This window comes from Candidozyma pseudohaemuli (genome assembly GCF_003013735.1).
Source record: "Candidozyma pseudohaemuli strain B12108 chromosome Unknown scaffold00014, whole genome shotgun sequence".
In the NCBI taxonomy this organism is placed as follows: domain Eukaryota; kingdom Fungi; phylum Ascomycota; class Pichiomycetes; order Serinales; family Metschnikowiaceae; genus Candidozyma; species Candidozyma pseudohaemuli.
This window is the reverse complement of record NW_020194448.1, coordinates 148112-169483: the sequence shown is the minus strand read 5'-3', so window position 1 is coordinate 169483 and position 21372 is coordinate 148112. Positions and strand designations below refer to the sequence as shown.

General features: G+C 45.4%; 12 protein-coding genes across 12 annotated transcripts; 7 read left to right on the top strand and 5 right to left on the bottom strand.

The window, feature by feature from the left end:
- Positions 1-852: 852 nt before the first annotated feature.
- Positions 853-2535, top strand: C7M61_004414 (uncharacterized protein; the record flags this gene model as incomplete). Its single annotated transcript, XM_024859734.1, has 1 exon — positions 853-2535. One exon carries the CDS (start codon positions 853-855, stop codon positions 2533-2535), a length of 1683 nt encoding a protein of 560 aa, XP_024712116.1.
- Positions 2536-2607: 72 nt separating this feature from the next.
- C7M61_004413 (uncharacterized protein) lies at positions 2608-3330 on the bottom strand (the record flags this gene model as incomplete). The annotated part of the gene is made up of 1 exon (XM_024859733.1): positions 2608-3330. The coding sequence occupies one exon, from the start codon at positions 3328-3330 to the stop codon at positions 2608-2610; it is 723 nt and encodes a 240-aa protein (XP_024712115.1).
- A 2201-nt stretch (positions 3331-5531) lies between these two features.
- On the top strand, positions 5532-7229 carry PHO89 (Pho89p; the record flags this gene model as incomplete). The annotated part of the gene is made up of 1 exon (XM_024859732.1): positions 5532-7229. The coding sequence occupies one exon, from the start codon at positions 5532-5534 to the stop codon at positions 7227-7229; it is 1698 nt and encodes a 565-aa protein (XP_024712114.1).
- A 200-nt stretch (positions 7230-7429) lies between these two features.
- Positions 7430-8308, top strand: C7M61_004411 (F-actin-capping protein subunit beta; the record flags this gene model as incomplete). Its single annotated transcript, XM_024859731.1, has 1 exon — positions 7430-8308. The coding sequence occupies one exon, from the start codon at positions 7430-7432 to the stop codon at positions 8306-8308; it is 879 nt and encodes a 292-aa protein (XP_024712113.1).
- A 119-nt stretch (positions 8309-8427) lies between these two features.
- On the bottom strand, positions 8428-9414 carry C7M61_004410 (uncharacterized protein; the record flags this gene model as incomplete). Its single annotated transcript, XM_024859730.1, has 1 exon — positions 8428-9414. The coding sequence occupies one exon, from the start codon at positions 9412-9414 to the stop codon at positions 8428-8430; it is 987 nt and encodes a 328-aa protein (XP_024712112.1).
- A 600-nt stretch (positions 9415-10014) lies between these two features.
- Positions 10015-11307, top strand: C7M61_004409 (uncharacterized protein; the record flags this gene model as incomplete). The annotated part of the gene is made up of 1 exon (XM_024859729.1): positions 10015-11307. One exon carries the CDS (start codon positions 10015-10017, stop codon positions 11305-11307), a length of 1293 nt encoding a protein of 430 aa, XP_024712111.1.
- A 93-nt stretch (positions 11308-11400) lies between these two features.
- On the bottom strand, positions 11401-12060 carry CLC1 (Clc1p; the record flags this gene model as incomplete). Its single annotated transcript, XM_024859728.1, has 1 exon — positions 11401-12060. One exon carries the CDS (start codon positions 12058-12060, stop codon positions 11401-11403), a length of 660 nt encoding a protein of 219 aa, XP_024712110.1.
- Positions 12061-12230: 170 nt separating this feature from the next.
- On the bottom strand, positions 12231-14618 carry C7M61_004407 (Elongator subunit; the record flags this gene model as incomplete). The annotated part of the gene is made up of 1 exon (XM_024859727.1): positions 12231-14618. The coding sequence occupies one exon, from the start codon at positions 14616-14618 to the stop codon at positions 12231-12233; it is 2388 nt and encodes a 795-aa protein (XP_024712109.1).
- Positions 14619-15050: 432 nt separating this feature from the next.
- Positions 15051-15795, top strand: MED20 (Med20p; the record flags this gene model as incomplete). Its single annotated transcript, XM_024859726.1, has 2 exons — positions 15051-15061; positions 15105-15795. The coding sequence occupies 2 exons, from the start codon at positions 15051-15053 to the stop codon at positions 15793-15795; spliced, it is 702 nt and encodes a 233-aa protein (XP_024712108.1).
- A 51-nt stretch (positions 15796-15846) lies between these two features.
- HCA4 (RNA-dependent ATPase) lies at positions 15847-18180 on the top strand (the record flags this gene model as incomplete). The annotated part of the gene is made up of 1 exon (XM_024859725.1): positions 15847-18180. One exon carries the CDS (start codon positions 15847-15849, stop codon positions 18178-18180), a length of 2334 nt encoding a protein of 777 aa, XP_024712107.1.
- Positions 18181-18240: 60 nt separating this feature from the next.
- RPC53 (DNA-directed RNA polymerase III subunit) lies at positions 18241-19386 on the bottom strand (the record flags this gene model as incomplete). Its single annotated transcript, XM_024859724.1, has 1 exon — positions 18241-19386. One exon carries the CDS (start codon positions 19384-19386, stop codon positions 18241-18243), a length of 1146 nt encoding a protein of 381 aa, XP_024712106.1.
- A 301-nt stretch (positions 19387-19687) lies between these two features.
- SAS10 (rRNA-processing protein) lies at positions 19688-21316 on the top strand (the record flags this gene model as incomplete). The annotated part of the gene is made up of 1 exon (XM_024859723.1): positions 19688-21316. One exon carries the CDS (start codon positions 19688-19690, stop codon positions 21314-21316), a length of 1629 nt encoding a protein of 542 aa, XP_024712105.1.
- Positions 21317-21372: the final 56 nt, after the last annotated feature.

Sequence of the window (21372 nt, the reverse complement as noted above, 5' to 3'; positions counted from 1 at the left end):
AAAGGTGCATAAGCGAGGATTACCGACCCCACCTCAAAATACAACAATAGGCTGCTTTTGACCTTTAAGTTGTTGACTCTTTCATAAAATAGATTGGTAGTCAAAATTCGCTCTCACGAAGCCGATTCGAAGAATACCCCGGATTTTGCACCCTGACACATGCGTGGACTGCGTCGTACGAGCCACCAAGGTTTGGGCAGCTATCGAAAGAGAGCACGGCTATTTGACGTGTTTTGCAAATACAATTTCTATGAAAAATACATCATTTGTATTCTTTTACTAGATTTGGTCGGACTTCCAAGAGATGGCTTAATCGAGGTGGTTCCATACGTGTGGTTCTACTACTATCTATCGGTGCCGTTCGAAAGTGATAAAGAAGCTTGTTATAGATGTTCGAAATCTGATCCTTCCTGGCTGTCCTGAATAAGAGATTCCAAACTGTTCAATTCATGTAACGCAATATCAGATCTTTACCGAGACAATAGTTTTGATCATTCTACAAATTGTGAACAATTTTCAAATTGGAGTAGCTGCGTAGTATTTCGCAACCATTGGTCGAAAACTGACGTGCATCACGAAGTGAACAATTTTGCATACACCAACAAACAATTTTATATACTAGAATGCCAATCCTTCGAGGATAACAAAACTATTCTAGAATCTCCTTTTCCATAAGAAGATTGGTCACCTAACTAGGGGACCCTTTCTAGTCCACTCACAATCAACCGCATTTCGGTGCGACCGATCTTCTCGCGACAACTACTACATCGAGATCACTTGAGGCCCTGATCATATACATTCGGCTCACGCAAAATCCATTCGTTCATTAGTACAAATAATTAGCCAATTGCTATGTTCATACGGCTGGCCCGGCTCCCCATCAGGCTCTGGAAGCGATCGTCCAGAATTGCCTTACGATTCAATTCATCCACGGCTAAGACGCCAGAAACCAAGTCGAACAAACTAGAGCTATCGCCAATTACATCTGTTACTGATGGCCTCAAAAAGTACGTCAGGTGGTATCCGTACGACACTGTCACCTACTCCACGATACAATCGTTCTTGGGGTTACGCAGAAATACAACAAAATCAGAGAAGATTCTTGTGGGACTTCTATATGAGTCGGACGAAGTTCGCAAAACTTCTCGTGTCATAGAATCACTTTTGGCAGACCCATTGTCTTCCAATAATGAGGAGTGGTTTAGACCTTTGGCAAATCGTTCGAGAGAAAAGAACAATTTGATTCATATCCAGGATCCTGATCCAAGCGAGTTCATCCTTCCGGGAGCCTTCGAGCGCACAGTAACGAAATATAACGTGCCCTCTCCAATGTTGATTCCGGAGCTCAGACGAACATATCCAGAAGTGTTCGAACCTCTGAGTACCACACCTAACAGTTTGGCTCTTCTAGAGATCAATAGGGAAAGCGATGTCCATAAGCTCACTGACAATTGCCAATTCTTCATTTATGTCACCAGTGAATTCTCTACGCTCATGGATAATCTTCCTCGCCATGTTCAGAAGAAGATAATGCTTACTATCATCGACAACACCGAGTTCACACCACATTCTGCCGAACTGACGCCGGTAACATTCGAACGGTCAAATTCTGTAACTCACCACTCGATCAAAATCAATTCCAAAACGGCTTTTGCGGGCATTGAGTTGTTCCTCAAAGAAGACACCAAAGCAGCATCAGAGTACTTTAATGCATTACAAGAAAGCAACATTATTGAAGCCGGCAAATTCCTACTGTGGTATTTGCGTACCGAAAACTTGACCTCGTGGATGTTCCATGTCATTTGTACTGAGATCGCGAGGAACAGTTTGTCAGAAACAAGAATTACTCAAATCTACGACGATCTCAAGTTAAACAGTTTGGTTGAGTGCAGCGCATCTATGCATGAGGAGCTTCAAAGGACATTGATACCCAAAACAAATGAGTTTTTTGATAAGAAGCTCAGGTGGTACATGTTGTATTGGAGGAACGACAATGTGGAGTACTGGCTCAAAGACTTCTTTCAGGCAAACTTTATGCCCAAAAGTATAGAGAGCTACAACTATGTTCGTGGTCAACTCACTGCTAGGCTTCAAGAACAAAAGTTTGCAGCATACTCTGATAAGACTGGCGTTTTGAATCCATTGAAAGCATTCAAGAGGACGCTAGTAAACGAGCGTATTGCCAACGAAATTCAGCCAGTGGTATACAGCTGCCTCGCCTTAGGTTTCATATACTACCAGCTTCCCTTGACAGTCTTGTCAATTTTGGGATACTTATTTGTTGGTCTTCAAGCCAACACAGCTTTTGCAATTGGCTTATTGGGATGGGTTTTAGGGTTCAATCATGTTTCCCGTGAATGGGATAACTTCACGAAAAATTGGAGGAAGAATTTCTTCGAAGAGGTCAGAATCGTTATCAGTAAAGGATGTGTCGATGACGGCTTATTGAAGGAATTGGACTCTAGGTATGAAGAGAGTCGGATGTTGGCGATGATAAAGCAACAGGTTCTCGATTCTCTCCAGAAATATAAATAGAGGAAATTGCTACGAAAGGCCGAATGGAATGAATGCAGATTAATAAATAATGGATGATGCTATAGATGGGGCTCACAAGGATGGAGGGGGTGGGGGAGGAGAAGCGTCTTTTCTGTCCTTAAGCTTTTGTTCTAGTCTTTCAAACTCCTTGTTTGCGATCTCCTCTTCAGGGTCGAGGATCTGGACAACTTCTCTGACTTCTTCAATGTAGTGCATCAACATGGCTTCAATACCACCCTTTAGCGTATCTTCAGAAGCGGAGCATGATTTGCAAGCGCCTTGAAGCTTCAAGAAAACGGTACCGGTTTCCTCGTCAAATGCCTTGTATTCGATATCTCCACCGTCATCTTGGATGGCGGGTCTAATCCTGGTTTCAATCAATTCCTTGATCATGGCAACGATCTCAGTGTCATTTTCATTAGCAGCAAGTGAATCTTCTTCGGATTCCAAAAGTTCCTTTGTTATAGTAGGTTCTTTATTGGCTGTGAGGAACTCGTCCAACAATTCGGTCACCTCGGGACGCAAGTTAGCCCAGTTGATGTGATCTTGCTTGTTAACAGTAAGGAAATCATGGCCGATCATAACAGATTTGATGCCGGCGATCTTGAAAAGCTTCAAGGCTAATGGAGAGTGGACAGCTTGGAGGGATGAGCCGAACTCAAATGTCTTATTTTCTAAGGGGGAAATTGCACATTCAGGGGACACAAACTTCAATGCATTCTGATTTGGGGTTGGGTATGTCTTGAAAGAAAGGAGCCTCTTGCTGAGTCTGGATAATGCAGTTTTGTGAAACATGGTGATGAGTGTTTGGGTGTAACTGCGATCTGGTGCTTATAAGTAATGTAGTCAGACACTTCTCCGAAGCTCGCTTCCGAGATTTTCTTGCGGTAAGTGAATGACATACAGTACCCCACATCACGTGACGCGCGATATTACTAATGGTGCTCTTAGATTGGCCGAGCAGCGGTGGACCAGCATCTGGGGCTGCATTTGCTTTCAAAGTAACACTAAAAAATCGGCCGTGAAAATGAAAACTTTATATTTTGAAGAATAGGGGGATGTCAAGAAAAAAAGGGAAGAGGCTGGAAGGTTCCATGTCCACGTGATCACGGTCACGCGAAAGCTTATTGTTCTGAATTGTTGTGGTCACAAGCGAAACCACGCTTCCAGCAATTCGCAGCCATCTGGATGCACTGACCAATCGTTAAAACACCAAGCAAGAGCCAAGTGAAGATCGGCAGATTTATGATCCAATTTAGAGGTAGAATGCTGGGCCCCATGTGAATGTCCGAATTGACCAAAAAAACGCATCCCCTAGCGCTTGGTTGTGAGGCACTGGGCACAGCCACATGGTCCAGTCGTCCGAGGTAATTTCCAAACTTCCCAATGCCTTTGCAAGAGTGCCTTTCAAAACGTAGAGCAGATACGGCGAAAAACGTCAGGTAATAAATCCGCCGACGAAACTCGCAGTAGCGGCTGGCTAAGCGAGGCAAAGCCCCCGATATGCGAAACGAGCGACGCAACTTATTACCACCACGCCTCGAGATTAGGTGTAAGCAGCAGCAGAAGCCGCAGGAAACGTGGACCATGGGCTATCGGACAAAATAAAACAGAGCCGTCTGGACGCGGGGAACCGCTTAATCATCGAACGCTTGGCTGACACAAAATGGACAAATCCAGTAATTACGAGTTTGTGCGTCACCCCGTGCATGGCTAATTGATCTCTAGGGCAGCGTGCTAAGCGGGTATGTTGAAATACGGGATGCGGCAGAAAGGACACGGCAGAAGCAGCTGGTAATTGAAGCAGCGCCAATTGAGTCAATGGAAAGGGCACAAACAAAGGAGCCCGTGGGTGTTTTTGTATTGACCAAGGGGCCCGTATCGGCGCTAACCCGTATCAGCAGCGGAAATACGTGGGATTGAACAAAGGCCCAGAGAGGAGAACACGCTGATCACAGAAGAGAACAATCAGCCTCTGCCGTCGACCCATATGGGTTCAGCCGTTCACGGCAATTGCGTAGTTGCAAAAGTTGGCCCGTAACAGCATTCCGCAAGCCTCCAGCCGTAAATGAATTACATTTCGGTTTGAGGTAACAAAGTGGAAAAAATCAAGGAGCAAAAAGGCTTTCATGAAAAATGCCCGGTGGCAGAGCTTCAGCAGTAGGCCGCGCGCTATCGGGCATGGGGATGCTCAATCTTATCGCTCGGCCGATGACAGCATATTGCTTCGGTAGGAGCTCTCGCGTTCCGAGGTCTAAGTCCACGAGACCCCAGCAACACAAGGAGGCACCAAGCCACGATCCGTTCCAGAACACAAAGCTCAATAGACCATTAGCGTAATCCTTTATTTTTTTTTTTTTTCAATTGCCTCTGAACTTTATGTTCCGCTTCAGAGCTGTTCCCACGTGGAAGCTTCAAATGCCCAACCCACAAAGTCTGCGCCCTAATGCCATGGATCTCAGTCCGGCGGCAGAGCTGTGTCCGCAGCAGAATCACCCCTGGCTTCAGGCGCAATTGGTGCGAGGACGTCACAATTAGCCGCTGGCAGTGCTTTTTTTCTTTTCGCAGCCAAAGAACCCTCCCACGTGGGTCGCGTGCTCACTATTGCAGTAGCATCTCACGAGACTGATAGCGCCGTGCCCTGCAAGATTTACTAGATTATGGGTCTGGGAAAAAGGTGGGAAACAGAAATTCGGGCACCACGTCAAAAATTCTGCTTATGCGGTCGGTTTCAATTGTGGGTGCTCCAGTGAATGTCAAAAGCATCGACAACGTGGGCTGCCAAGACCGTTAAGTTATTAGGTGCCAAGGAATCGGTGCAGCTGGCGCCATTGTGAGACGCTCTGCCGCACAGCATATTCTTTTTTGCACCCGTTCATCTGCTAAGAAAAATACTCTTGACGCTATTAGGCCTCGTGGTGCCTAATTAAATCATATAAAACCGCTCCTCTGCCCTTGTCTCTGTCTCTCATCAACAACAAAAAACAAATCTTTCCATGGCTTATCACCAGTTCGACTACATCCTCGCCATAGGTATCATCTTTGCCTTCTTGGATGCCTTCAACATTGGTGCCAACGATGTTGCTAACTCCTTCTCGTCCTCGGTCTCTTCGAGGTCTTTGAAGTACTGGCAGGCCATGATTTTGGCGGCCATTTGTGAGTTTCTCGGTGCTGTCTTGGTCGGTAACAGAGTTTCTGACACTGTGAGAAAGAAGATTCTTTCCGTTGATGCTTTTGAGGACGACCCTACTGTTCTTATGTTGGGAATGGCCATTGCTCTTGTCGGTTCTTCCATCTGGTTGTCCATCGCCACCACCATCGGTATGCCTGTTTCTACTACCCACTCCATCATTGGTGCCGTCATTGGTGTTGGTATCGCCTCTAGAGGTGCTGACCACGTTATTTGGGGCTGGGAGGGTTTTGCCCAAATTGTTGCCTCTTGGTTTATTGCTCCATGTATCGCTGGTGCCTTTGGCTCCATCGTTTTCCTTATCGCCAAATTCGGTGTCTTGGAAATTAAGGACGAGAGAAGATCTATCAAGAACGCCTTGTGCTTGATTCCAATTTTGGTTTTCATCACCTTCTGTGTCTTGACCATGTTGATTGTCTGGAAGGGTTCTCCAAACTTGAACTTGGACGATCTCTCTGCCGGTACTACCGTCGGTGCCATTTTCGGTGTCGGTGGTGTCGCTATGGTTCTTTACATGATCTTTGTTTTCCCAGTGGTCAGCAGAAAGATCCTCCACAACGACTGGACTCTTAAGTGGTACGATGTCTTCAGAGGCCCAGTCTACTGGGTCAAGCCTTTGGACCAGATTCCTCCAATGCCTGAGGGACACCAGATCACTATCGACTACTACGAAGGTCGTAGAATTGTCGAGCGTGCTGCCCAGGACATTTCTGAGGCCGACAACAAGGAAAACCCAACCAAGGAGTCTGTCAACTCTCTTGACTCTTCTTCTTCCGTTGAGATCAAGGAGGAGGAGTCCACTAGACTGAAGTGGTGGAAGCTCCTCAAGGCTGGTCCAAAGAAGTGGCCTTACCTTTTGTGGCTCATTGTTTCCCACGGTTTCACCCAGGACGTTATTTCCATTCAGACCAACTCTAAGGGTGTTTTGGCTGCTAACGTGAAGGGCATGCATGCTAAGTCCAAGTTCTACAACAACAAGGTTGAGTACCTTTTCTCCTTGCTCCAGTGCATTACCGCCTGTACCATGTCTTTTACTCACGGTGCCAACGATATTGCTAACGCTTCCGGCCCTCTTTCCACTGTCTTCCTTGTGTGGAACGACCAGGCCATCACTGACACTCCACCAATCTGGATTCTTTGTTTCACTGCCGCCGCTTTGGTCATTGGTATCTGGACTTTCGGTTACAAGATTATGAGTGTTCTTGGTAACAAGTTGATTTTGCAGTCGCCTTCCAGAGGTTTCGCCATTGAGTTCGGTACTGCTATCACTGTCGTCATGGCTACCCAGTTGGCTATCCCAGTTTCTACTACCCAGTGTGCCGTCGGTGCCACCGTCTTTGTTGGTTTGTGTAACAAGGACCTCAAGGGTGTCAACTGGAGAATGGTGACTTGGTGCTACTTGGGCTGGTTTATCACCTTGCCTGTTGCAGGTATCATGTCTGGTATCTTGATGGGTATTATCATCAACGCTCCTCGTTTGGGTGTTGAGTACGTGCCACAGTAAGAGATTGCATAGAAGGTTTCAGTTCTGCGTGTTACATTACTTAGGTTAAGGGTTTAATATAAAAAGATTGCATAATAACATTTTCAATAGTAGCTCCGAATCAAGAGCGACCTTCGCTCTAATAAAGCAGCCGTTCGCGCACCCGTGCACCATGGCCTTAACTAGTATTCTACAGCCAAGACACCTATGCTTCAATAAGTATGTCTCTGGAAGATAAATATGATGCTGCTTTAGATCTCTTGCGTCGTCTTGACCCAAGGCACGTGGAGAAAAATCTCAATTCTATTTGCACCTTGCTCCAGCATGACAATTCGGAAGAGGGCGCCGAATTAGCTCAGGACTTGTTGTCCTCAGTGGACACTCCATTGAAGTTGGCCAAGTGCAAGGAGTCCGGCAAGAACTTTTTGTGCTGTGACTACAACAGAGATGGTGATCTGTATAGATCTCCATTCTCCAACAAATACAATCCACCCACGGAGGATGACGAGTCACCATACCCTTCGTCAGTCTTGAGAGAGTTGGAGATCAAGGCCAACGAGAGCTTTGACGTCTACAGAGACTTGTACTATGAGAACGGTGGTTATTCTTCTGTGTACCTTTGGGATACTGCTGAGGATGAAAGTGCCGACAGCTTGAAGGAGGGCTTTGCTGGTGTCGTCTTGTTCAAAAAAGAGGCCGAGGACGGCTTGGCCAAATGGGATTCGATCCACGTGTTTGAGATCATCCCAGAAGGAGCCAACCTGGCTACGTATAAGATCACCTCGTCTGTGATTTTGGACTTGCTGACCTCAAAGGCCGACAATGGTCTCTCGTTAGCAGGTACCATGACTAGACAATTGGAATCCTCCCAGAGCCTTAGTACGGAAGGTGGCTCTCTCGAATGGGCCCACTTGGTCAACTTGGGCCAGCTGATTGAAAAATCGGAGTACAATATCCGTAACTTGCTTCAAGAGGTCTACTTTGACAAATTGAAGAATATCTTGTTGAAGGACTTGCGCTCTCTTGGAAACATTTCTGAGAAGGAGTTGGAGAACCAGAAGCAGTCTGAGGTGGTGAAGGGATTGCAAGGTAGATCATAGTATTCAATCTATGCTGCATGATGGAGAATAGGTGAGTCCTCCCGAGAGGAATAAATACTACTGATAGATATTGGGCTAATGATGTTTCGTAATATGAATCTATTTCATGAATCGTAATGCTATTTTTTGGACTGCCGCATTGATGAGTACATCGACAAGTCCAACTTGTCTTCCTCTTCGTCCTTTGAGAAACTCGGTTCAGACATGTCTATGAGATTTATGGTGTCATCATTCTCGTCCGGCTCATTCTTCTCTTCTTGCTCAGGCTCATCTGCCAATGAAGACATCATGTTGGTCTTGACCTCGCTGACAAAAGACCATAGCGAAGAAGAGACCGCATGAAACATGTCGTCGGTGTCCCTGTATTTGGGCTCTTGTGATGCTGGGAAATACTTATCAAGATTAACAGGTAACTTCTCCTCTGAAGGGTTGGTTACATTGTTTGTATGCTGCTTATGCTGTTCATGTTGTCTGCTTATTTCTTTAGCAGGTTCGCTGGTACCTAGTGACTTTTCCATTTCACTTTGAATCATGGTATCCAACTGCTGAAGGAAACTGATAGGTTTGGAAAGATTAGACCAGATTGTCGAATTGTGATCATGAAGATCAGGAGCGGGCGAGGTTTGCCTCTGTGCTCTTCGAGTAGGGTGGCTCTGAGGTGCTGATGGACGCTTCTGCGTGTGTTTGTGAACCTCCTTGTATAATGATTTTTGAATGACGTGACGTAATTGTTGAAGGTCTTTTTGTGTGGTATCGAGCTTCAGCTTCAAGGTGTTTATGCTATCGTTTATGGCCACGACGGCCATTTCTTTCAGAGCCAAGAGCCGTAGCTGATCATCGATGTTCAAGTTACGTAGTTCCTGGTACAGTGGTAATGGGCGATCTATAAGAGAAGCAGGATCTGGATTTGGGGATCCGTTTTCTCTTGAGCTGGGCTTTAAAGTCGAGTGCTCCCGGGGTATCGATCTGGGAGGTTGGCTTCTTGTCTTTTGACTACCAGGCGTTGGCGACACGGTATTGAAGTTGATGCCTTTTGATCTGATGGATCCAGAGCGTGTAACACTCCGTTGGGTGATCAGTAATGGCCTTGAAGGTGGCGTCTCCATCTTTATGTGGGGTTCCATTGAGGGCAAGGTTGGTGGTTTCGTTAACAAGTAGACAGATGCGCACCGCCAACTTCAGTAGGAGATCAAGAAAGTCGGCTAGGAGGGTCTCACAAAATTAACTTTTGAGATCAATGAATTCAGAAAGAGTCAACTCAACGTTTTGAACACTTGTATTTTTATGCTCTGAATAGCCAATTCCATGTATTTGTTAGTGGGTGCAAAACGCGCTACCATGCTCCTATTGTTTACAGAAGCCACAGGGTATATACTCGTATTGTAGAGGTACAAGATGGCTCAAATACCAAAGTTTATGAACAAACTTCAACATCGAAGAGTCTAACGGACCTATTTAAATGGAGAATATTTTAGTTCAAGTAGATGTGCCTAAGTAGGCAAGTCGTAGAGCCTTATCTCTCGCGTTTTGGCGCCACAGAAGCCGGTTTTGAGTAATCTTGAAAAACAAAATCTCAGCATCACGGCTGATAAGACTTTTCAAAACAAAGCGTGAACCTCAACAAAACTGAATTAAGAAGGCCTCACGTTTTTAATTTAAAATCACGCCATACAAGCCTTCGCGATCCAAATACTCTTATCTTCCTCATGGATGATTCGTATCTTTACGCCCCACCCAATCCCTCGGTGGGTAAGCTGGTGAAATGGATCCTCGTGTTGCTTTTGCTAAGAGCCAAAAACCCAATTAGGCTTACAGCCTTTCTTTCGCTCAACCCTACCATCAGAAGCGTCATCAATGATTGGCTCAGAGATCATACAAGACTCAAGGACCCTGAGACCGTTGACAGAAGGTCACGCAAATTAGCCAACTTGGTCTCCGTGGGAATCTTGTTTCTGGCTGTTGCAAACAATCCACAGATCCCTAAGGATTACTGGCTGATTTATTTCTACACGGCTTACTTTGGTGAATTGAACCCGCCCAGTTCTAGGATCACGGTGTACCCTACGTTGTCCAAGGCTACTGGAATTGATAAGTTGAAGAAGAAGTCTTGGGTGCGCTACTTGTACACTAGGAAGCATTATATTATCTACCCCGTTATCTTTGGGCAGCTTTTATCAAACTACTTGACCCCCACGCGATACAAGCTTAACCACAAGTACTTGTCTGCGTCAATCAAGAATTATATCCTCAACCCTATTTGGGTGAACTACCGCCTTGGCGTTAACTCGCAGCTGGTCCATTGGGTTGGCTTGTTGCAGGCTTATGTCAAACATAATGTCGTTCTTTTCGGAATCTACGCATTGCTTTCCTTTAAGAACAGAGTCATTGATACCTACTACGAAACAACCAATGGAGCGCTTGATTTCTCACGGATAAAGAACCTTCTCCGTCACTACTTAATTTTTGTTGGCCACAAAGCAAACGCAATGGCTAACTTCATCTACGGGCCCAACTTGGTCGCGATGTTCCTTCTTTCATTGACGGCACCAATGCTTACTAGAGTCGGTTTCCTCAGAGATATCTACTTCGGCAACATGAAGACGTTTGTCAAGAACTATATAAAGAGCATTGGTTTTGTCTCTGCGTTTGCTACCATGAGTCTCCGGTCTTTAAGGCTCATACAAGACTACGGTTACCAGAGACTACCAGGAGACCCCAGGAACATCCGTCAAATCAGCACCAACTTCTACAACAGTCTCAACTCATACTTGCTACGGTTGATCATTTTGTCAAAGTGGCGTATTGTGAAAGAGAATCACAGATGGTTCTCTATAATTAACATCGCTAACTGGGACAGAATTGAGGCTTTCATTCTCTGCTACGGTGTGTGGAACCTAATGAACCTCAATGACTACATTCTCAAGCATCCGCTCCAAAAGGAATGCCAACGGCTTGAGAAAGAATCGCTTATCCGGGCGGTTAATCGGATTATGAATTAATAGATGGATCAAAATGATCCAACATATGAATATCTTCTTTATGTTATATTAAATCTAGACAGATACTTTTCAGGTCTCAATCGTCCAGACCAATTACTCGGCAGTGTAGCCACCGGCACCAGGCACGTTCTCCTTGCCCTTCAACTTGTTCAACAAGCCCTTGAATCTGGTCTTGTCGCGACCGTCTTCAGGCAACTCACCCACCTCGGAAACCAATTCGTTTACACGGTCCCACAAGGTGCCTCTAGACAAGAACTTGTCTCTCTTTTCCAAGAACTCTTCCTGTTCTTTCAAAATGTCTTTGGCGTGCAGCTCTCTCTTGTTGTTGTAGTTGTCGTAGAAGTCGTCGATGCCCTGCTGAGCTTTGCTGATAATATCCTCCTTCTTCTTGGAGTTGGCCTTTTCTCTCTCCTCGATCTCAAGATCTCTGCGCTCCTTCCACTCCTTCAAAGGCTCGGATTCGCTCAAGTCCTTGGTTGCACTAGGGGCCGAGTTGAAGCCTTCGAATTCGTCCTCATCCTCACCATCCTGTTCGGCTTCCTGCTGAGCGATAACATTGGCAGAGCCCTCAACTTCTGGGAATTGCTCCTTGAAATCATTGATTTCGTCGTCGCCCTCGCTTTCTTCAAGAACTTCCTTATCCTGATCTGTCTTAAACTCGTCACCCAAAAGCTCGCTCTCTCTTGACAAAAAGTCGCCACCGAGCTCCTGGTCGTTGGCTTCAACGTCTATTTCGGGATATTTTTCAGCCATTGTGTGGTGTGTACTAGACTATTTTACAGTTGGATCTCTGGTGTACTTATCTGTTCAATATGTTGTTCCTCACTATGGCCAGCGTGCAAGAACCGAGCGACCCAGCAACCAGGTGCACAACCGGGTGCAAACCACCGGATGGTGTTTCCTCAATTATCTAAATAAATAGTTTAATTCAAAGCATCGGTCGAAATGCCGTAAATACGAGCAGACGTATCGCTGCTTCCAACGGCCAATAAGAGCTTGTTGTCAGATACTTGGTTACTGAAACTGAGCTTGCACACCTTAGAAGCTGGTAAGATAGCGTCGTCGAAGACAATGCTTTGAACAAGTGTAGGATTCTCTTCAAGAGTTGTTGTGTAGATGCTGATTTTGCCACTTTCCTGACCAATAGCTATGATGAGACGATCGTGGATAAGACTGTGCTGGAAACATGCAATGGAGGTGACCGGCTCGCCGGTCTTGAGTGATGCTAACATGGAAGCTCCGGATTCGGTTACCTTCCATAATTTGATGCTTCTGTCTCTTGAACCAGTGACAAAGAATGATCCAGAAGCAGTTGGTGGTGCCCATGAGCAGTCCCACACAATACGTGAATGTGCCTTCTCATTGAGCTGGATCAACTCTATTTTGGCATTTTCCTCATCGACAACCCTCCACAACGAGAGCTGTCTGTCACGGGAAACGGCCACCAAATATTGTCCGTCCGGGGAAAACTCCAAACTGGTGATTGTCAAATTGTGGCCCCTCAAAGGCTCCTCCTGTAGCTGGAAGTCTTTTCCAACATTGAACACTCTGATGACAGAATGCTTGATGTTGTTGGAACGACACGCTGATGCTATGAGATTTCCCGAGGGCGAAGTGGCACAGCACGTAGTTTCGTATCCGTGACCATAGAGTTTCTCGATCTCCGGGAACAATGTGTGTCTTTGTAGATGGTCTTCAAGTGGTGGACCCTCTAGATTCGCAAGTGGATCGACCTTTGTCGCTTGTCCATCCTGATTTTCCTCGAAGTCTTCCTCTCTCTGTTGTGCTTCTCCAGCTTCAAGCTGCTCATTGGCTGCCTTGTTGGATAAACCCAAAACTGGCAACGCTGCTGCTTCAGGTAATACCTCTGATTCACTTGCCTGCAACTTGATGTCACAGAACTTATGCAATAAATCGCTGATAGACTGGGTCATTTCAAAAACTCTCAAAACCTTCTCGTCTCCACCAGACACAAACTTGAAAGCATTGATATTATCGAGGCAGATCATATCGTAACCATGAATCTGTGGTCTGGCAAACTCATGCCATGTCTTGTTATGTTGACTATTAGCGGGTCTCTCCTTTACCCATGGGGCCAATAATCTAGTAGTTTGATCTAGCGATGTGGTAAAACAGTAAGTACCATCCTTCGACCAAACGGTGTCGTTGACCTCCTTGATTGGCCCAGAGAGACCTAGGTCCGAGTTCCATATCTTGTTCTCCTCGTCTGTCAGTTTGTATGCTCTGATTGCACCCGTTTTACCGTTTGCGAGTATAAGCTGTTCGGTATTCAGCTCGTTGGTAACCCAAAGACATGACCAGAACCCACCGGACGATCCTGTAGCTGTAGAAGCACCCTTGATGGACATTTCACCAAGTCGACTCAGACAAACCCAAATACCTGATTCAGAATCCATTTCCCAAATCATCAATGCCGTGTCAGCTGTCAGGGAGAGAAGTTGAAGCTTTCCAGAATGTGGATGCCATTGCAAACCACTTACCCAATCGTCATGGCCCATAATCAAGGCATCGAAGCTGAAAGCACACTTATCCTCACCAATGAAAAACTTGTACTGTCTGTTAGAAAGAAGTGTGAGTTTTCTCGCGTCCTCGTCAGAGTTATCAATGTTGTCATTGAACTTGAGTCTCCAGAGACGAATGTATCTGTCCTGAGAGCCTGATGCCAAAAGGTAATCTTCTCCATCCTTCACAATAGCGAGAGCTTTGATCCAGTCCTCATGGCCAGTCATAGTAGCCACCAATTTGGGCGTATCGGTGCTGCTGAATGTGTAAACGAAGAGTGAGCTGCTTGTTCCACCCACTATGAGAAGGTAACCAGAACCAATTTTGTGCACACACAAAGTCAAGGGATAGAAGTTAAACTTCACCGTAAGCTCCTCGTGCAAAGAAACATTGTCACCATCAAGCTTGTATATGTTCACTTTCCCTAGGGAGTTTCCCGTAATGAAAAACTCACCGTGGACACTCATGCAAGTAATAGATGCACCCTCTTCATTCAAAGAACTGACGACATCATAAGCATTTCCATTTCGTTTCCAAACATTGATCTGACCATCTTCACCAGCTGACAAGAGAAGATCGGAATCAGGTACAAATTTAACACAAGTGACCTCGGCAGTATGTTTTCTCAAAGTATGGAAGACACCCTTCTTGTTCGAGCTGAAAGGGTTCCACAAAGCCACAGTGGATCCAGCACCGTAAGCAACTAAGTTGTTTGTGTAGTCTGCCACATTGGCTTGTCTATTAGCCCCAATGAAGATACACTCTTCTGACACTGTGGAATTGGTCATATTGGATTGGAGATGACCATCTAAGATCGAAAATCGCGATGGGTGCAAATCTGGTGCACTGGTGGACCATATGTGGAGTCGAAGAGTAACGAAGATTTGACAGTGACAGAAGAAAACTGTTATTGTGTCTCTCTTCTACTTGGTCTAATGACTTGGCTCATTTTTCAAATTGACTCCTCCACTTAAATAAATCAAGCTGTGTTGATCAATAGGCTACTATGAATGCTGATGGGAAGCTTTGTCGACGTAAATTTAAAACGAATTATGATTTCAGAGCCATTTTCAAGACTTTAGGGTCAAAAGATTCAATAATTTAGATCTCGTTTCATGTACTTCGATAATCGATTCCACTCTACCTACTGACTCGCAGCCAAAACTCGCTATCGAACTCATGCAGTATTGTCAACTTGACAGTATTTACTACACTTCTCCATGGTATCAGCGTATGTAAACGAGCCATTCAAAATCGTCCCCAACTAACATCAGTGTATTATTAGTGCATAAGGCAACGCCAGGCACAATCACTCAATTCCACGACATCCTTTCCAACAGACTTCCCACACTCAAAGGTAAATGGAGCTTCACCTTCAAGATCTTCAGAAATAATATCCACTCCATACCCCCAGAGCTTGCCGAAACACATGACTCGGCTCCTGAATCACAGTTCTTGTACACCTGGTCCCCTTCATACTTGAACGATTCCTGCGTCACTCTAATAAACAAGAAGAATGCCACCGTCATGAGTCACATCGTTCAAGAAGAACTTGGATCTTCTGGAAATGCTGAATTGGCTATTCCTAACGATCATTTACACAAAGGTGCCACGTCTGGACTCAATGATTCATTTGATTTTTTGGTAGGCCATAGAATGCAAAGTATGTGGACCCAAAGACAAACAATCAGAGGTGATGGCGGGCAAATTTACGAACTAGAGAACGGAAACGTCACTATTAGAACAGCAAATGTTTCACTTCACGGTAACTTTCGTGGATTCTTGATTCAAATCGAAGACGACCATACAAAATCTGATACTACAGACCGGAAAGCAATAATCGATGAGCTCATTAAAAAGTACGACATTCCATCCGGCAACCTCTGCTTCGATGTTATGGATCCAGCCCAATTAGATATCTATGGCGATTTGGCCCTTCAATACGCTGAAATCTTGAACTTTTAGAGCCACTCTACCTAGTGTGGTGCACGGATGTTTCAGGTGGTTTTTCTGGAGATGCCCATCTCAAATGAGATCTTGAAAGTTGAACCCAGAGCTACCATGGTCAAAGCGAACAAGAAAAACAAAAAGCTTGATAGAAAGGCTAGGCGTCAAACTGAAGAAGAGGAGCTTGCTCTGCTCAAGAAGAGAATTGAGGAATTCCAGCCGGAGGATACAAAGGAAACCTCTCAGTTCCAAGATTACCCCATTACAGAAGCGACGCTTCGAGGTCTTCGAGAAGCCAACTTTGTCTCCATGACGGATATTCAGAAAAGAACGATTCTTCCAGCTTTGAAGGGTGAAGATATTATTGGTACTGCTAAAACAGGATCTGGTAAAACTTTGGCTTTCTTGATACCTGTGATTGAGTGTTTGATTCACAATAATGTCACCGAGTATGACGGCTTAGCTGCTCTCATAGTCTCACCCACCAGAGAGTTAGCTGTCCAGATTTTCGAAGTTCTCACAAAGATCGGAAAGTACAACGCGTTCTCTGCTGGTTTGGTGACTGGTGGAAAAGATGTTCAATTCGAGAAGGAGAGAATCGGTAGAATGAACATCCTTGTTGGTACCCCCGGCAGAATTTCACAGCATTTCAATCAATCCGTTGGCATCGAAACCTCCAACCTTCAAATTCTTGTTCTCGATGAGGCTGATAGGTGTTTGGACATGGGTTTCAGAAAACAGATTGATAGCATTTTGGGACACTTGTCCCCTGAGAGACAAACCTTGCTCTTCTCCGCCACCCAATCTGACAGCGTGAAAGACCTTGCAAGGTTGTCTCTTACAAACCCAACGAAGATTGGTGTTTCCTCCGATGCTAGCGTATCAGCAACTCCTGATACCTTAGATCAGTACTACATTCGCATCAACCTTGAGGACAAGCTCGATGTTCTCTGGTCATTCATCAAAACGCATCTCAAAAGCAAGATTCTTGTCTTCTTTTCGTCCTCAAAGCAAGTTCAGTATACGTATGAAACGTTCAGGACGTTACAACCTGGTATATCCTTGATGAGACTTTACGGTCGTCACAAACAAACGTCAAGATTGGAAACCACGACGAAGTTTTCTCAGGCTCAATACGCCTGCTTGTTTGCCACCGATATCGTCGCTAGAGGATTGGACTTCCCTGCCATTGATTGGGTGATTCAGGTTGACTGTCCTGAGGATGCTGCCACCTATGTTCATCGTGTCGGACGTTGTGCAAGATTTGGGCGTTCCGGTAAGTCGCTTCTTATGCTCATGCCATCCGAGGAGGAAGCTATGCTCAAAAGACTTCAGAGTAATGATATTGAGATCAAAAACATGAACATAAAGAAGAACAGCAAGAAGACTATCCGGCCTCAGCTTCAATCACTTTGTTTCAAGGACCCTCAAATGAAGAATTTGGGTCAACGTGCATTCATTTCATACTACCGTTCCATTTACGTCCAGAAGGATAAAGAAGTTTTTGACGTCGAATCCCTTCCTGCTGATAAGTTCGCTGAGTCATTGGGTCTTCCTGGTGCTCCCAAGATCAAGATTAAGGGAGGAGAAGGTAATAAGGAGAAGAAGAATATGTCGAGACAACTCATGGAGCTTGAGCAAGCTGACAGGGACGGCGAGGTCAAGTCGGACGATAAAAAGAAGGTCAGAACAAAATACGATAGAATGTTTGAGAGACAAAATCAGACTGTTCTTTCTAAAGAATATCTCAATATGACTGGTACGGAAATCAGGAAGGCAAAGGACGAATCTGAGGAAGAGAGTGATGATGACTTCATGAAGGTGAAGAGAACCGATCACGATATCAAAGATACCGAAATTCCTGATCTTAGCCTTCCAGCTTCTAAGAGAGCCGCCAAAAAAGCTCTTTCTAAGAAGTTGTCCATCAAGGACAAGGGTAATCCTACGAAGTTGGTGTTCGATGACGACGGCGAAGCACACCCTATTTACGAACTTGAGGATGAAGAAGACTTCAGAAAGAAGGGTGACGCCAAGGACCAAAAGAAGGAGTTCGTTTCTAAGGAGACTGACATGATGAACGAGGCCGATGTTGCCGACAAAGCTTTGGCAAAGGCAAAGAGGCAAGAAAAGAAGCGGAAGCGGAAGGAAGCTGAGAGAAGAATGTTGGAGGAGGATGACAGTGGTGACGATGAGGGTGTTCAGGTTACTCTCGGTGCGCCAGATCTCGAGAGAGATCTCGAGTCACTGGATGAGGAAATTGAGGAACCTAAGCTGAAGAAACCTAAGTGGTTCGAAAACAGCAAGAACTCGAACAATGATGGAGATGATGGTGTTGTTGAGATCGATGAGCCTCAGTCCTTGGAAGACTTGGAGGCTTTGACCTCTAGGTTGATCAATAATTAACGAAACATATCACGCTATAGAATTAAAAGATTATCATTCATGCAGTGTTTATTAAGTATGCTATCTAATTTCAGGAGTTGCCACAAGCTTAGCGGTCACTTCGCCCAATCTGTGGACATTGCCGGCGATTTTCTGGCCCCTTTCGTCCAAAACCTCTTCATCGTCGTCCTTCGGTTTGTCTGCAGCTTCAATGACATAGAGCTCTTGGAGAAAGTTTGAAGGAACACCCTGGGCAACATTTAGCGTAGTATTGGCTCCAATAGACATGGTGATCTTACCCGATCTGTGAAAGTTGAGCTGTCCAATTTGGCCCTGAAAGTCCGCCAACGTAGGGAGAGCTAGACTTGAAGTTGTCGAATCAGTTTCCATCTTTTCGTCCGTTTCGCTGTCCTTGCTGATTTGGGGTAGATGAACCATGAAATAATTGCCTGGCGCTCTTGTACCTGAATCTTCAGCTTTAAGTCCTGCAAATTTACCTGTGACCAAGTCCACAATAGCACGTTGATCGTCAATAAGCCTATCATGCTCATCATTCTCGACTGTGTCGCCAACACGTTCTGCAACTGGGCCTGGTGTAGCTTCTATCTTGATGTCTTCAGACGATTCACTCTTGACCAACTCAGGTCTAGGTGTGCGTGAAGGTGCCCTGGAGGAGGAAGCTGAGACAGTGGATGAAAGAGGAATTGCTGCCTTAACGGCCGCTTTTTCCTCGTCTTTGTAGGGCCTCACAGGGAAAAGTACCGTCTCGCTTTCGTCAAATTGATACTCTTTACTCATGTTGATCTTCGTGAGACCACCCTCGTCATCGGATTCTTCACCCTGAACGGAATCAGTCTGAGTTCGACTCTTCAACTTTAAATTTTGTAAAGGATCAGCCTGTTCTTTGCCTCCAGACCCGTAGACCTTATCGCTAGTTAAACCTGTTTTCGAGGTAGCGACTGGACCACTGCCCACGGCAGAAGAGGCTAATGGGCCTGATGATACTAAGTGAGTACCAACATAAGCTCCACCTCTTCCTCTACCACGGCCCCTGGCACCTCCACGCCCTCTAGTTGGTGGTGGGTTTGGTTTCTCTTCTGTTTTCACTATAGGAGCATTTTTGTCTCTATCTTCCTTTGATTTTCTTGCCACCACTTTTGGCTTAAACTTAAGTGCGGGCTTAGAGCCCGATTTCTTTGGATTGAGCGAATCTAGTCTGTTGGACATAGCTAGATCACAAGGAGATGTAGAGCTGATACGCTTAGATGTGAATCGAGGTGCATTTCAACACCCGTACACCCTAACACGAAGAAGCTTTCCACGTTGTTCGTTGGTTCCTTGCAATTGAAGGTAAATTCTTTGCAAATTATCCAGGTTAAAGAATGATCATTTTTCTCTAATTATCGACTTTATCCTGCCAATACTTCTATATGGTGTAGTTGTTTGGAGCCTCGGTGCAGTACTATCAAAAAAGTAGCGATGAGGCATCACTAGATCTCACTCTCAGTAAGATCCATTCACTATCGCCATGGCAGACATCTCCGATAATGAGCTCGATGAGTTCGATGCTGGCAGAGATAAGATTTTGCTAGAACAAGCAGGTGATTATCTTCAACAAAAAGACTCCGATGCAGAAGATTCAGAGGAAGAGGTCCTTGGTCTCAGAAACGAGGAGGTTTCCGAAAGTGAGGAAGATGACATGGATGACATTGATGGACAGGCCGAAGAGGAAGAAGAAGATTCCGACCCAGAGGGCTGGGGTTCCAAGAAGAATTACTACGGAGGTGACGATGACAGTGATGATGATGAGATGGCTGCCGAAGCTCTCAGGCAACAAAAGAAGCATTTACAGGACCTTGCCATGGATGACTTCGTGGACGAAGACATGATGGAAGATTGGTCTAAGAAAGCACAAGATCATGACGCCCAAGAATCGAAGGACGTTGTGGTTCAAGATGAGGATTTGGACTTGGACCTGTTAGATGACGAGGAAAAGTATAAGTTCTTGACAGGTTCATTTCCGGAATTTGTGCCATTACTCAAAGAATTCAACAGTCTTACTCCGACATTAGAGGAGCTCGAGAAAAACTCCCAACCAAATGCCCTGGTGGAAGCAAAACTCGTTGCAGTACGTGCCTACTTGGCCTCGATATCGTCATACTTTGCATTACTCGCCGAGAGATTGGGTGGCTCTGAAAAATTCACCAGCATGAAAGATGACCCCGTAATGGAGCTGATTCTTCTGAGCAGAGAGGTCTGGAGACAGGCCAATGAGTTGAGTTTGGAAGAAACAGCACCTTCGCAGGGTGACGAGGATATCAATGAGATTGAAGAAGAGGTCGAATCCGAGGACGACGTTCCACAGCAGCCAGTCTTGACAGATTCAGAGGAAGAAGAAGAAGAGCTGGTCAGTGAAGAAGAACCCACCACAGAACCAGAGACTGAAGTTGCACCCAAGAAACGTGTTCCAAGAGATGTGCCAACTTCGTTGGGAGATTACTCCGAGCAGAGTGCTATTGACGCTGGCGACCTTCTTGAGAAGAACCGTCGTAAGAAGTCATTACGGTTTTACACCGCCAAGATCAACAAGGCTTCCAACAAAAGAGACCCCGATGAACAGTTTGCTGGTGACGCCGATTTGCCATACAAAGAGAGACTCTTTGAGAGGCAACAGAGGCTTATGGAGGAGGCTCGTAAAAGAGGTTTGGGTGGCAAAGATAGCATTGGTGATGACTTGGATGGTAATGACCTAGACAGTGGTGATGAAAGAGATGTCACCAACATTAATGACATGGATGGTGCTGACTACTACGAGACCATGAAAAATGCCAGAGACAGCAAGAAGCAGGCTAGACGCTCTGCTCATAATGATGCTAAAAAGGCTGCTAGAGATGGTAAGTTGGCCGATTTGGCCGAAACGGCGGATGAAAACGGCAAGAGAGCTCTTAATTTCCAGATCCTTAAGAACAAGGGTCTCACGCCGAACAGAAAGAACGACAACAGAAATGCCAGAGTCAAGAAGAGAAAGAAGTACGACGCCGCCAAGAAGAAGCTCAAGTCTGTCAGACAAGTCTACGATCAAAACAACCGCGGTCCATACCAGGGAGAGAAGACCGGTATCAAGAAGGGCATGTCTCGTTCGGTCAAGTTGGTTTAATAGATTACACTTTTGCATCAAAGATCGCAAGTTGTATATGTACATTAAGGATTCAT